This window comes from Rhamphochromis longiceps, linkage group LG11 (assembly GCF_057381845.1).
Source record: "Rhamphochromis longiceps isolate RC_006_pf linkage group LG11, R_longiceps_female_GT1.1, whole genome shotgun sequence".
In the NCBI taxonomy this organism is placed as follows: Eukaryota; Metazoa; Chordata; class Actinopteri; order Cichliformes; family Cichlidae; genus Rhamphochromis; species Rhamphochromis longiceps.
The window spans coordinates 38,889,788-38,905,761 of NC_140567.1; the positions used below are offsets into that span (position 1 = coordinate 38,889,788).

General features: G+C 43.7%; 1 protein-coding gene across 1 annotated transcript in view; it reads left to right on the forward strand.

Moving 5' to 3' along the window:
- The window catches only part of LOC146660021 (collagen alpha-6(VI) chain-like), a 48,497-nt gene that overhangs the window by 15,897 nt on the left and 16,626 nt on the right, over positions 1 to 15,974 (forward strand). Inside the window, exons 15-22 of the mRNA XM_085424029.1 lie at positions 1,309 to 1,335; positions 1,442 to 1,486; positions 2,358 to 2,411; positions 10,127 to 10,189; positions 11,512 to 11,577; positions 12,976 to 13,029; positions 13,188 to 13,223; positions 13,302 to 13,364. Of these exons, the coding sequence (XP_085280155.1) occupies positions 1,309 to 1,335; positions 1,442 to 1,486; positions 2,358 to 2,411; positions 10,127 to 10,189; positions 11,512 to 11,577; positions 12,976 to 13,029; positions 13,188 to 13,223; positions 13,302 to 13,364 (408 nt within the window). The remainder of the gene's footprint in view (positions 1 to 1,308; positions 1,336 to 1,441; positions 1,487 to 2,357; positions 2,412 to 10,126; positions 10,190 to 11,511; positions 11,578 to 12,975; positions 13,030 to 13,187; positions 13,224 to 13,301; positions 13,365 to 15,974) is intronic.

Consider the following 15,974-nt stretch of genomic DNA (forward strand, 5'->3'; position numbering starts at 1 on the left):
AACTTTTGTTCTTATCATGAAAAACAAGAGATAAGATAAAACTTTCTTAATCCCTCGGGTGGGTTCCTCTGGGAAATTCGGTTTCCAAAAAAGCACAGCACCGACAGAAGTAAATACAATGACATGTATAGATAAAATATACAAAGGGGATAAATAGAATAAATAGGAATAAAATAAAAATAAAAATACAAGTGAATTGCACATTTCAAGTATGGAGTCTATTGCACCGTTGACTATTAACAAAGGTATTGTACAGTGAGGTGAAGAGGCACTACAGCTTAGTTGTTCCCCCCTCCTTTGACTTCCTGTTTCCCCTCCCTCTCCCCTCCAGAGAGGAGTTAAACAGTTTGATGGCGTGTGGGACAAAGGAGTTTTTAAGTCTGTTAGTTCTTGTCTTGGGGAGAAGCAACCTGTCACTGAACAGACTCTTCTGGTTGTTTATGGCCGTGTGCAGAGGATGCCCAGCATTGTTCATAATGTCCAGCAGTTTCTTTAATGTCCTTTTCTCTGCCACTGTCACCAGAGTGTCCAGCTTCATGCCGACCACAGAGCTAGCCCTCCTGATCAGTTTCTCCAGCCTGGATGAGTCCCTCTTTGCTGTGCTGCTCCCCCAGCACACCACAGCATAGAAAAGTACTCCAGCAACCACCGACTGGTAAAACATCCTCAGGAGCTTCCTGCAGATGTTAAAAGACCTCAGCCTCCTGAGGAAGTACAGTCGGCTTTGGGCTTTTTTATACAGGTGCTCTGTGTTGCATGACCAGTCCAGTTTATTGTCCACCCACAGCCCGAGGTACTTGTACTTGTTGACCACCTCCACCTCCTCCCCCTCTATCTGAACCGGCAGTGGACCTTCTCTGGACCTCCCGAAGTCCACAACCAGTTCCTTAGTCTTTGAGGTGTTGAGTTGCAGGTGGTTTGTGTGACTCCATGCGACAAAGTTCCTCACCAGACTTCTGTACTCCTCTTCCTGATCATCCCAGATACACCCCATGATGGCTGTGTCATATGCAAACTTCTGAATATGGCATAATTCAGAGTTGTAGCAGAAGTCAGAGGTGTACAGGGTGAAGAGAAGAGGGCACAGCACAGTTCCCTGTGGTGCTCCTGTGCTGCTGACCACAGTGTCAGACGTGATGTCCTTCAGCCTGACAAGTTTGTTTATAGTTTGTTATAAATATATCACACAAATATTAAATATATCAGACGTTTAATCGAATCCAAATAACTGAAAAATTCCTGTGAAGCCGGGCTGAAAAAGTCAAACATGAGCGCTTTAACCATTAAATCTGCTGTTTGTATCTGCAGGGCTACCGAGGCCTCTCAGGCAACAAGGTGAGTGACCGAGGTCTGCTGACACTGCTGCATTTATTGGAGAAGTGACAGTTTATCATAGATTGAGCAGTGAGACGTAACAGCTGATTCTGCTCCAACGCTGCAGGGGGACGACGGGGAGGATGGACTGAACGGCATCGATGGCGAGCAGGTATGAACATCTGTGACTGAGGCCTTCTGATCACTGACGCGTTGCTAACACTGTTACTTTTTCACTAACTAGTAATCTAACTAATAATTATTTCTATTGTTAAAACAAGAAAATTACTATTTTTCAACACACAAACGGTTGAAGCTGTCTTCAGCTTCCCGGGAGCTGCGGGGGGGGGGCTGATGAGGTGGCTCTTCTGTGTTGAAGCCAGAGGGGGGTTTGGTTTCCCTGATGTATAAATCCTGGCACAGTGCGCACTCCGTTACTCTGTGTCGGGCACCTGCAGGCCAGTGGACACACTGGTTTGAGTCAAGGAGGCCCTGGAGTGGCTAACATTAGCCTCAGCTAATGTTAGCTAATGTAGCTAATGACTAACATCAGCTAACATTAGCTAATGTTAGCTAATGTAGCTAATGGCTAACATCAGCTAATGTTAGCCGCTAACATTAGCTGAGGCTAATATTGTAATGATTTTTCTCCTCTTTGTGAAACAGAATGTAGCCTGACAAACATCTGGGCTGAGGACAATGTCCCACTGCTGACTGAGGCCTTTGTTCCTTGTGCTGTGTTAACACACACCTGAACACAGCTGTGACAGACATGCTGACACCTGCTGATGAGCAGTGAATTTATCATCACCTGGCTCCTGCTGTTCAATATAATCATTTGAATGCAACTGTGGATTAAATTATACATATAAGTTTAAATTAGATAAATGAATTATTACATATGAAAATTATTCTTTATATTAACATTTACACATGCTGTATTATCCTAGTGATTTACAAATCATGGTAGGAGAGTATGATGGTTTATGTCACGTGACTGTGGAAGAAGAAGAGATGACGCGTTCTTCTGGTTTTGTTTGCAGGGAGAGACGGGACTCGGTGGACTGAAAGCAGAACGAGGACCTCCGGGAAACCCAGTAAACAAAAACCACTCAAAGTTTCTTTGCTTCGTGCTGCATCAGCTCTGATCGTTGTTACCTAATGAAACGATTGATCCATTTTACTGTTATTGTTTCTGTTTTCGTTTTTTTAAATGTGTTTTGACTTCAGCTCGTAAAAATGAAGCTGAAGGAAATTGCCGTCCCGGGTTTCCTCCGTGGCGTGAGCGATAAGCAGAGTTCTGTCCTTTCCTTCTAAGATTCCTAATTATTTAAAGTAACACTCAGGTATGCCATTCAGCGTGTTAGTACGAGCTCGGGAGCAGCTTGGGAGAACAAGAAAACAGAGACTGCTTTAGGTTGCCTTCCCAATCGACTCAAAGGTTTATTTGATACACAGCAGTTTATATAGAGGAAAAAAAGGTTCGTGTGTCAGCTTTCCCAGTTCAAACCAGTACAGACCAAATAAGGAAACGTCTTCCTGCCTTGTGAGCAAAGAAGTATCCTGTGTGTAGTTTATCAGTTCAGCTACAATTTATGATCATCCCAGCAAAATACACAGAATACAGAGTTCTTTCATTAGTGAATTCTGAAACAAACCACCTGGCCTTTAACGAGCCTTTTTCTAAGAGATAAGGAAGGGAGGATGGGAGTAAGGAAGTGGTCTCGTCTCTGTGGTGTTTTCGACCTTGGGGTACCAGCCTGTGAGTCTTACACATTAATTCTTGGGTCACAGAGAAAGAGAAAAACAACTAGTATATAGGCCTTATTGAGTAACAGTTTTCCTGTATAAAACAATCTTCTGTAAATGCTAACCGTGGTATCAAAATATCATAACAGTTCTCCCCTTTTATCATGAAATGATAACATAGTATAAAGACAGAATGTAATAACATAATATAAAGACAAATCATAACTGTAACTGGTCCTTCGAGCAAGCTTAATATCAAAAATTCTGAGAGCGTATACATGGTACCACACAACAGACAATAATCATCAAAAACATGCTGCAACGGTTACAAAGGCTACAATTAGTTCCTTCCATCTCCCAAACGTGTCCTGTAGCCACTTATGTAGCCACTGACCGTGACCTGCATTGGCTCTTAGTTCTATCTGCAATGCTTCAAGTTTATTCATAGCTTGTGTGAATGAACCGTTAGGGGCGGTATTATTGGGAATGAAAGTACAGCATACATCAACGGTTACTAGACCACAGGTACCGGTCCAATTAACAGGTAAAGCTAATCTAAGAGTATTATTGCACATCCAATAAGCATGTGGGATTGCTCTAGTTAGGCGCGTGACCATGTGTGATTTAACTAACTCCCCCCAGTCAGTGTCATTTAATACACCGTCTGGGGGAACAATGATCGAGTCTCTGCTCGAACTTGAACTGTGTGTGTGTTCCTCCAGATATGATAAAACTTCAGCCACAGAGACAGCTAGCCATGTCTCATTACAGTGTGCACCTGGGGAATCAGAGAAGAATGTATAGTTATCCTTTGTATAATCTATGTGTGTGTCTGGGCCAGTTAACTTTAGTCTGCGCAGACATATCATACTAGTATTAAAATGGAGAGGGATCTGTCCTAAGGGCAGTGAGGGTTTTAACCTAGTCTTAGGGCGTTTCATTGGGGCGCAGGTCCCTGCGGTGTCATTAGATAACTTCAATAATTCGCCTAATGGAGTCTCAGGGTTAGTTGGTGTGTGTGTGTGTCTAAGTAGGCAGTCGAGAGGGCTCAGAGTCAACTGTAAAGTGTCTTTAAGGAGAGCATTATCTCCACCGATTTTCTCTAGTCCCTCAGTCAGGGGGAAACCGGATATGGGGTATCCTACTATTACCTGTTCTGGATTAGCCTTTGAACAGACATAACAGTTACTGTTTCCTAAATCACGAGCGGCTGTTCTGGCATTTTCATACCAGGCGTTAGCTCCTGCTCTAGAGGGTGCATAAAATGGTTTATTAGTGGCGTCTATGTTGCTATTTACTGATTTTAGGGAGCGTGAGGAGTGCATTAAGTAGGTGTCTTGCAAAATAGAGCATGAGGTATAGTCAGCAAAATATGACCTGCAGAAATGTGAACATGGTTGCAGTTTACAATACAAAATAGCAAAGAGAAATCCTAAGGTTAATGCGATAGATATGATAAATAACCTAAATATATAAGACAATATATAAGAAAAACAGTTCTTCAGTTGTCTCCTGGCCTGGTCCCAGGTTCGAGAGACATTGAATAAGCGTCGTATGATGACAATGGGCATTTTCATTTTCTCCATTATCAGGATGGAATGAGTCTGGCTTTATCAGGTTAGACATCATGTGGTACTTTTGGCTTTCTGTTCCTGCTGGATGTTTGAGTACCTTGTTGTTGTTCTTTCAGACGTTGTGTGTTAATCAGTGATTGTGTGTGTATGTACATTGGATCCTGGCGCTGGCTCGCCGGAGATGTCATCTACCCGTGTGTGTTTATTTGCTCTAGTTCCGGGCGCTGGCTCGCCGGAGATGTCGTCTGCTTGATCCGACGCCTGAGATGGTCCGATTGGGCTGGTCTTAACCCTGCTGGCATGAATCCACTGAGGTTGTCCGTCCGTAAGGATGCTGGTTCTTCGTCACTGCCAGTACAGTCTGGGGCTGGAACACGCGCGGCCTCCCAGAGAGTCCTTGGTTTTAGTGGCTTCTCCAACATGCGTCTCCTTGTCTCCACTGGTGGAACTGTGGAGGGGAAAGGCTGAGAGAGACAAACTTTCTGATAGTTATTATTCAGTTTTTCTACCAGGTTGTGAACATCAGTGGACAATGCAATATACATCACCTTCTACTAGCGGTGCCCCTCTGGAAGCTGACCATGGTGTTGGAAATAGTCTTATTTCAAATGGAAATAATTTGGTTACTGTAGATTGAGTCATTCTAATCTCACACAGGACTTGAGTAAGTAATTTGACCCAGGTCATTAAAGTTTTAGCACACTTTTGAATTACTTCTAATGTGAATGAAGATCCTCTATCACTGTTAATCTGGTGAGGTATTCCGAATCTGGGTATTATTTCATTGCTCAACTTTTGACAGACTACTTCTGCAGTTTCTTTTGAGGTTGGATAAGCTTCTACTCATTTACTAAATTGATCCACTATTACCAGTAAGTACTTGATGCTTCCTTGTGCTGGCATATGTGTGAAATCAATTTGTAATGTATGAAATGGAAAATCTGGTTGTGGTAAATGCTGATGTTTTGCTTTTGAGCTACCTACATTAGTTCGCGCACATGTTAGACAGGTTGCTAATATGCTTTTTACTGCATGCAATGTTTTCTCAATTACAAATCTTAATTTTATTGCTCCTATTACCCCTCTTTGTCCGACATGACTCACACAGTGAAAATGTCGGGCAAGGACTGGCATCAGGGAATATGGGAGGGCAATCAAACCCTTAAGATTTTGTATAGGCCATCTCTGTCATCTAAGGTACAGTCATTATTCTCCCAATAGGTGTAATCAGATGCAGAGGCTTGCTCTTTTATGAATTTTAAATCAACATTTTTGTCTAAATAGTCTGGGAGTGTAACAAGTGGCAGCTGTAGGGGCACAGATAATACTTCCTGCGGAGGTGGGAGCTGTGATGCAGCTGCAGCCTTGGCTGTCACGTCTGCTAAGGCATTACCTGTTGCTTCGTCTGTGTCAGCTGTACTGTGTCCTTTCGTTTTTACAACTGCAACGGCCGATGGCAGCTGTATAGCCTGAAAAAGTCTTTTAACAAAATCACAATTTAGCAATTTATTTTCCATCAGCAGATCTAAATCCTCTCTGTCTCCACAATGTGCCAAAGTCATGCACAACGCCAAATGCATAGCGGCTGTCTGTGTAAATCGTCACATGCTTATCCAAATGTAGCTCACAGGCGCGTATTAAAGCCATGAGCTCTGCTTTTTGTGCTGAGTGAAATGGTAATGAGTGAGCCTCTAGTATGATGTCAGGCAATGTCACCACTGAATAGCCACAAAGAAATGAGTTGTCACTCGGCCTTGAACAGGACCCGTCCACATAAACCGTGGCTGAGTCTGGGATAGGTGTTTGCTCTAAATCTGGACGTGGTGCTGTGGATTCCTGTATACGTGTCATGCAGTCACGAACGTCAAGCCTGTCTGAGCCATCCTGTCGGTCAGAAGAACATAGCATAGGATCAATAAATGTGCTGGCGAATTGGGTGTGCTGCTCGCTTTTATAGTGAGATTTGCATATGTTGTTTAGTTATGTTTGCTAGAATGGTCGTGACCTGGTGATTGGTGTGTAGAATAGTGTCATGTGAGAGTGTGAGCTTCTCGCAGTCCCTTATCATGATAGAGCAAGCTGCTACTGCCCTCAGGCAGGCCGGCATTCCTGAACAATTCAGGCAGCACCTTTGAGTGGCGGAGGTCAGCACTCCCTGTAATGCATTGAAAGAGGCAGTCATTTCTGTGGACCACAGTATTCGAGGAGGCTTGTCTTTTTTACAACAGTCACGCAGAATGTGGTCATGAAAAGAACAGTCTGGTATCCACTGTCTGCAATAGTTCACCATGCCCAGGAAGGACAACATTTCCTTCTGTGTAGTGGGACGAGGGACAGAGGTCACAGCTTTGACCCTGTCTGCAGTCATGGAACGTTTTCCGTGAGACAGTGTGAATCCCAAATATTGAACAGAAGTCTGACAGTACTGCATTTTCTTTGCTGATGCTTTGTGGCCAGTCTTTTGGAGGTGCTGGAGAAGCATGTGTGTAGCAGTTTGACATAGTTTTTCACTTTCAGCACAGAGGAGGAGGTCATCCACATGTGGATCAGGGTGCAGCCCTGGAGGAGTGAAGCACCATTGAGAAAGCAGCAGAGCTGTCTATCATGCCTTGGGGCAAACGAGTCCAAGTGTACTGCTTATTTCTATGTGTGAATGCAAATAACGGCTGTGTGTTTTACTGAGAAAAAGGAGCGGAGCATAAATCCACCACGGTAAAGTGTGTATGCAAAGCATGTCAATATGCTGTGAACATCTGAAACGAGAGGTGGCAGAGGAATGTTGACTGCATTAATTTGCCTTAAGTCTTGTATGAAACGCCATACGCCAGGTTTGTTAGGCTTTGGCACAGGATTGACAGGAGTGTGGGCTTTATTACTCCTGTAGTCAATAAATCTCCTATCATGACATCTAGGGCTGCGGCTTTTTCCGTGGAAATGGGATGCTGCTTGACATATACTGGCTTGTTGTGTTTTAATAGGTGTACGTGATAAAGTGTACAGTCAATAAATCCTATATCATTCTCACTTTTTGACCACAATGTCATATTCTGGTATTCAGCTGGCAACATAAGTGCAGAAATAGTACAGTCGATAGGGTAGGTTAGATCTATGTGACGACATGGTGTAGTTATATCATAACCTATGTCTGAGTTATGTGACAAAATCACTGTTTGACCTTCACTTGTGTGAGCAGTTATCATGTTGTTGAAAAGTGTGAGAGAAACAAAAGTGTGGCTCCCAGTCATGGGATTACCTGTTAGTGGCGTCTGTACACGTTTTTTTGGCACAGTGTGTGACATAGAGTACCGGACAAAAAGGATGTTGAGTTCATTCTCTGCTGAGGGTCCAGCTGACACAGAGGATGTTCCTTCTCCATCATGTCGGTACATAGGGCAGAGAAAACATAAGCTGTTATCAGTGTCAGCAAACATTTCACACTTTGTGTTAAATTAAATACACAAATTCATTTTTGCTCTGGGTGTCTGCGGCTGCTGGAAAACTGAGCTAAATTTGCACCTCTAGCTTGTCCAACAGTGCATAAAGCGTTTTATGAATACTAGGATAGATTCATCAGGCTTCTGTTTACACATAGTTACTGCATTTAAGTCAATTTTGTCTCTGGACATTGTTAGCAGGAATTTCTTTAGATTCTTAAAGAAATCGGCGACTTTGTCATTATTTACCCTCCTTTTGTCCATAGCGGTAACATTTGATGCATCACGTCGCGGCATTCTATCATATTTTCTACAGGACTTTTTAAGCAGACTACTTTTCTTATCACAAATGATATTCAACATTTCTACTGACCTGGTTTCTGGCGATAATCGTTCGGGATAAGGCTCCAGAAATAAATTAGAATGCATTGAACTCACAGTCCGTAAGTTGTAAACAAAGTCAGTCACATAAGCACTTCCGCATGTTCTGGATACGTAATCATGGAAGTCTTCGCCGATTCGTGGACGTGGGTTACACGTAACCGGAAATGGGAGGCGCACTGAGCCGTTATTTGAGACTTTATTTTGTATTTTATTAATTTTTGGTTTTACAGGTACTTTAGATTTTTTATCGGACCTGTCTGTGGTCTTTGAATAATTCTGACTCATGTTCAGTGATTTCCAGAGGGGTTTACACGCTAGGAGGATTTAGGTTAGTATTTTCGCTGCGGCACAGCTGAGGTCACTTTAAATTTATTGCTAGCAATTTTTTGTTTGTGTGAGCAACTCTCACATAGCGAGCAACTTCTCGCTTAACGAGCAACTTCTCGTAAAACAACAGGCAACTTCCTGTGTCTTTCTGCTTTTAATTTACTGCTTTTAACCCTTGTATGGTAATCGGGTCTGTGAGACCCGTTCAACTTCTCCCTGTGTCACTCTTTGGTGAGCAACTTCTCACTTAACGAGAAGTATTTAAGACAACAGGCAACTTCCTGTGTCACTCTTTGGTGAGCAACTTCTCACTTAACGAGAAGTATTTAAGACAACAGGCAACTTCCTGTGTCACTCTTTCTGAGTGAGCAACTTAAACAAAATTAAAATATTCAAGACAACAGGCAACTTCCTGTGTCCACCAACACCACACAAGGGTTAATTTACTTTATTCGGGGACTGAGGAAGTCAGTCAGTGTATCTCTCTGGATCACTAAGTGAAACTTCGTCAGCATATCCCGTTTTTTTTTGGATCGATCACTGAGAGAGGTATAATAGGTCTTTATATAAATATGAAAGACGCATATTTACCTTCTGTCAGGAATCCCACTTCTGACACCAAAATTGAAGGAAATTGCCGTCCCGGGTTTCCTCCGTGGCGTGAGCGATAAGCAGAGTTCTGTCCTTTCCTTCTAAGATTCCTAATTATTTAAAGTAACACTCAGGTATGCCATTCAGCGTGTTAGTACGAGCTCGGGAGCAGCTTGGGAGAACAAGAAAACAGAGACTGCTTTAGGTTGCCTTCCCAATCGACTCAAAGGTTTATTTGATACACAGCAGTTTATATAGATGAAAAAAAAGGTTCGTGTGTCAGCTTTCCCAGTTCAAACCAGTACAGACCAAATAAGGAAACGTCTTCCTGCCTTGTGAGCAAAGAAGTATCCTGTGTGTAGTTTATCAGTTCAGCTACAATTTATGATCATCCCAGCAAAATACACAGAATACAGAGTTCTTTCATTAGTGAATTCTGAAACAAACCACCTGGCCTTTAACGAGCCTTTTTCTAAGAGATAAGGAAGGGAGGATGGGAGTAAGGAAGTGGTCTCGTCTCTGTGGTGTTTTCGACCTTGGGGTACCAGCCTGTGAGTCTTACACATTAATTCTTGGGTCACAGAGAAAGAGAAAAACAACTAGTATATAGGCCTTATTGAGTAACAGTTTTCCTGTATAAAACAATCTTCTGTAAATGCTAACCGTGGTATCAAAATATCATAACAGAAGCTGTGAGCTGTTGACCTCTGACCTCTGGGTAGGTTGATTGACAGGCTGAAATATCATCTTTAGGGCATCCCGGGGACAGGAGGCGAGAAGGGGCTGAAAGGACAGAAGGGACTGAGAGGAGACCCGGTGAGTTTCGGTGCTTTCATTTCAGAAAGGTCGGCAGTCACATGGACTTTTTTTCCTAATTATTTAATATGTGGGAGCAGGAGGGGGACGAGGAAGAGGAGGAGGCAGGTCAAGTTCAGGTCGATCAGACTGCTAAAGCAAAATAAACCTTTCATATTTCAGGTTTTTTGTTTTTACAAAGAAAACCTGTTTCAACAGCCTGAATATGAACAATGTCCTGAAATAATGACTCTTTAGTTTCTGCACATATTTTTATGATACAAAGATTATGGTGAAGATATTTGATCGTGTAGTTTGTCTGTGCCCGTCTGATCTGTCTAACAAATACAAATAAGCTGGGATTTATCGAGAGCTTTTCCAGCCTGGTGTGATCACACACTACATTCACTCATAAAACACTTTATTTACAACAATAATCCACAAACGTCGTGCTGCCATAAAAACCCATCACAGAACTCTGCATGTCGATGTTTTCTCAGGATGTTTTTGTGTGTTTAAACATTTAAATGTCACTAATGTCAGTTAAAACTAGGGCTGTTCGATATAACCATATATATCGATGACGATATAAAAACGTTCTTTCATTTTACGCTATCGTTTGTTTCGTGGTGTCGCAAAATAAAGTGTTTACGGCAACATTTTTTCATGGTTTTGATCACTGCAGTGGCTATATTCATTTCTTAAAGTTCTGTCTTACTCTTATATGTAATATAACCACACTACGGACGCACAAGCGCCTGTTTTTATGCGTTGTCGTTAGCAACAACGACGGTAACAGCATCGCGTATCCGCTTGTTTATGTTCCACATAAACCTTTCACAATAAAGCTCAAGATCCTGTTGAGACCTTTCAAAATAAACTGAATCGCGTGAAAGATGCAGATTATTTATGGATGAGAAGCAAAAAAGAGACGCCAGGTGCTAAAAAATAAAGCTTAGACTCCAACGTTAGAACAGGCTTTTCCCCGCAGCACGCCGTGTAATAAATACTCACAAAGAAAACGGCGCCGTTACAGCTTATGTCTAAAACGTGTCGTTTCATGCATCGGTTAAAACACTCGACGCACAGCTGGAAACACTTCACACAAGTCGAGCTGCCCGAGATTCACAGACTTTACAGAAAATGTTACATTTTTGTGATTTATATCGTTATCGGACGATAAACGTCAGATATCGGGATATGAGATTGTGGTCATATCGCACAGCCCTAGTTAAAACTGTAATATCGGCTCTTTCTTCTGTCGGAAAACCCGACAGCTGATCGCAGCTGGGAAACAGCTGGAAGCTCCACTTCAAGAACCGAACACTGTTTTTGTCTGACAGGGCACCCCGGGTGTCGACAACAACAGACCAGGACCCAAAGGAGACCCCGGCAGCCCAGGGAGACCAGTAAGACACGTCCACATCTTTATGTAAAAGCTGAACGTTAGCCGCCATGATGCCACTAGTTTACCGTAAATTATCTACAGAGACTAAAGCTGATTTTCTTATCAGGCTGTAAACGTTTTTAATATGGACTGCCTCTAAATTAGCACTTGAATGCTCAGAGCACTTCGTACAACATGCCTCATTCACACAAGCACTTTTTCACTCTCTAACATTCACCCTCTGACGATGCATCAGGGAGCAGCTCGGGTTAGTATGTTGCCCAAACCTCCAGTTAGTAGATGACCTGATCTACCTCCTGATCTACAGCCAACACGAGTGTCTATGGAGACTGACTCACTGCTGCCTCTTCTGGGCATCAGAGGAACTGTGCGTTTTTGATACTAAAGTATTTGTTGGGTTTCAGGGGATGCAGAGCCTGTTGTTCACCGAGGATAGGTTTCCAGTCTGTCCCAGAGAGACACACAGTCATTCACACTCATACTCACACCTTCAGAATCACAAGTTAACCTAACGAGCATGCCTTCGGACTGTGGAAGGGAGCTGGAGGACGCGGGGCGAGCATGTGACACCCTGTCACTTTCTTTTCAGAAGAGAGGATGCCATTGGATCAGACAGTCAGTTCTGTTCTTAGCTGACAGGAGTGCGTGGTGTGGTCTTCTGCTGCAGTACACATCTGCTTCAAGTTTAATGTGTTGTGGATTTAGAGACGTTTCCTCTGACCTCTGACATCAGTGAGGTCGTTTCTCTCAGAGATCTGCTGTTAACGCTGCATGTTGTCTTTTCAGAGCTTCCTCTGTAAATAATTGTGTGCAAAGTCCCGACAGATCAGCAGAATAGTCAGACCAACCCATCCTGTACCAACAACCAGCCACATATAGACCTATATGCATTCATTTGGTGCCACGTGATTGGCTGATCAGATATGTGGCCAGTGATTGAACATGAATGTGAAGCCAATACAGAAGCATCCTAACCTGGTCGGCAGGGGGCGAGTCCTCTGGTCTGATTGGATAGAAGTCTATGATAAAAGGAGCGCTGAACACTCTTTGGTGGATTTATGGTTCCAGTTGCTAATTTAAAGTGTTTCTGAATAAAATGTGATTAATTTTACTTTTAAATCAATAAGCCCACCTGATGTACATCACAAATGAGTGAAGACTATATGAGCTGGTCCTGAGTAGCTCACTCAGGATGGCAACGACCAAAATGTTGAAATTACCAACCAGTGACTGAAACCATGCAGCCCTGACCTTCTCTGGTGTACGGTCTGAGGAAAGCCAGGCCAAATGGTCACAATATATAATTATAATATTTTGACCAAAGTATATAATTCTGTGGATGGACGGGCAGAAGGACAGATGGCTGGATGCAGTTATCAGAATGTTTTTTAATCCACAGGGTGATCCTGGTCCAGACGGGTACGGGGGTGACAGTGGACTAGATGGAAACCCGGTGAGATTTCTCAGAAAAATCGTTCTTCTGTTTCTCTCTAAGAGAAGCTGTTTTCATGAAGAGCAGTGATCCTCACACAGAGACTCGGGTAGGAAGGTGCTGCTCTGTGCTGCAGAAAGACTTCAGCATGATGATGGTGACATTTATTTCTTGTGCAGGGTCGTAATGGAAGAAGAGGTCCCAGTGGTGAGAAGGTAGAAGACGATATGAAGCAGCATCAGGATTATACCGTATATCTGTGACTGTACACAGACGTCTGACTCTGTTTGCAGGGGTCACCTGGTGAGAAAGGAAATCGAGGCCCTCCCGGTATCCCAGGTGCTGCTGGGCCACAGGTGAGAGTGGGGTTCTGTCGTGACGGTCTGCTTTGTGATTGGACGCACGGCAGGTTGACCTTAATTGTGAGACCGAACATATTTAACTCAGAAAAGACGCGACTGCCTCTGCTGTAGTTTAACCCCTCCTCCCCGCACTCAGCCTTCCTCTCACATCGCTGCTCTTACTATGAATGTTGTGGGAACGCTGACGGTCATTCAGAGTGGGAACACCCTCTGGTCAAGTCCTCAGTTCTGATAAAAAGAGTGATCAAACATGCAGCCAGAATTATGCCAGAAGCTTATCGACAGCTACCAAGAGCGTCTGTGAAGAACTTTGAGACATTTAGCCAAAAATTAGTATGTTTATTTATATTTGAGCCTGTGTGTGTCACGGTCTGGCTGGCAGACCGTGGGGATGTGGGGAAAGGAGGACCCAAAACGCAGACTCTGCGATGCAAACAGTGCTCTTTATTCACAGTGAAAAACTGTAAACACAATAACTCCCCGTTGCTCCCTTGAACCCCGTGTGCGTGCTTCCCTCCGACGTCTGTGCTCGTGCTCGTGCTCCCCGCTGTTGTGTTTCCGCACACCCCGTGCGTGCTGCCTTTCTGGACCACTCTTCCTCCTGCAGGGAAACCATAGAGGCAGCCGTCAACACTAACCCTCGGCGGGCATATACGAACAACACAGACATATGCTGACACACTAACTTGGTACGATAACTCAATGATCCCGCGCCGGTGGGAGCTCCAACACTCTCCTAAGTAGCTCCCCCGACGAGCCCTGATCACCAACAGGTGTGGCAGGAACTTCAGGTGTGGCCAGTCCTTCGCAGGGCCACACCTATCAGGCCTACAGGTGGCTGTGCTCCATCCTCCAGCCACACCCGCAGACATACACACGTATACACCCACACCCTGCCTATACATACGAGTGGGACACAGACTAACACAGCATTGTGGAGAAAGCACACATCACCAAATACTAATAATACTAACAACAATAACAACAGTCAAAACTGGTCACGGACCCCCGAGTCCTCCAGAGCCGGGTCCGTGACAGTGTGGATTAGAGAAAATCCATTTGGTGCACGCTAGTGCTGGGCCATATCATACCATCCACGGTAACACCGGTGTAATGTTGGGCAACGATAAGAAAATGAAACATGGCGATAGAATATGGGTAAAACGCACATGCACAGTGCCTTTGTTTACATACGCACATGGCGGCGACGCAGAATGAGAAGAGCGAAAGTGGATCGTTGAATGAAACGATGAACCAGAACTGGTTTGTAAAAATGCTGCAGCTTCACTGGTGTGGAACTGGTTTAGCTTTGGTCCGTCAGATACACAACAAAGCACTATTTTTGGTAGCGCATGCTAGCGGGCCGTCGTTATTACCGCGTTGTTTGGAAAATACGGCGCACTTAAAATCATCCTTTGATTTGTCTGAAAGTCGACAGAGCCCCTTATAATCCCGTGTGCCTTATGTATGAACTCTGGTTGTGTTTACTGACCTCGAAACGATTTTATGTGCACGGCGCTCGAAAATCTGTCAAATGTTTCAGTACGACTTTGCTGAGCTACGAAGCCGCACCGCTCGATGGATTGTCGGAGCGTTACGGCTATCGTAGGCGGAGCCTCGCGGAGTGATACGTGCTGTGCTTCAACATAATGTTACCGTATTGCGTGTGTGTAACCTCTTTTTAAGTGTTGTGGATATTACACATGGTTATGCTGAGGATGTGTCGGCCAGTTTCCACTGGAAACGCCTTTTGGTTAAACTGTCAGTTTGCACTGTTAAATGTTTATATAGCTTTAATGCAGATAAAAAACAGCTGCTTGTTTAAGTGAAAATACATTGATGGGGTTTTTTTGTTTTGTTTTTTTGCACTAATAAAGTTGAGGAGTTCTTCTTTGGCTCTCAGAGGAGGCGGACGCACTTTTTCTCCTCTCCCTTATCTTCCCTGCTTATGTCCTTGTCTAGTCTCTTTTTTTTCTGTATTCCTTTTCCCTGGAACAGAGAGGGAACAAAAAGGAATTATGGATTTGATCAACTGGTCCCTAAATGCAACTGACACCCCTTCCTCAACGAGAAGTCTGGGCTTGGGTGAGCCTGAGTGCTGAAGATATCTACCTATTCGGAACCATGATAACAGGGTTCTGGCTGATCGGAGCTGGCTTGGCCCTGACTTATCAAAGAATAAAGAAAGCGGAACCGGCTGTTCAAACCCCCACAAGGCTGCCTGCTGGGATTGAAATGATAGGAGAGGTTTGTGTATTGTAGGTACGGTCGGCAAGGTCTGTCATCTCGGTTGTGGGCAAAAGACCTGCAACTGACACATAAAGGCTATCTCATCTCATCTCTCATCTCAATTTGTCTCGTGTCGATTATATCGTCAGTTATATCGTTATTGCAAATTTTCAAATGCATATGGTGATAAATATTTTTGGTCATATCGCCCTGCTCTAATGCACACTCTCTACGATCGTTGCACACTGGAAAAGGTTTAAAGAAATCATTAAAAATCCAAAATGACCTGAAATTCATGCCCGTGATGAACATCTGACCACAACTGTATGTAATCACTACGCATCATGTTCAAGTCGCTGGGCCTGTAAAGGGATC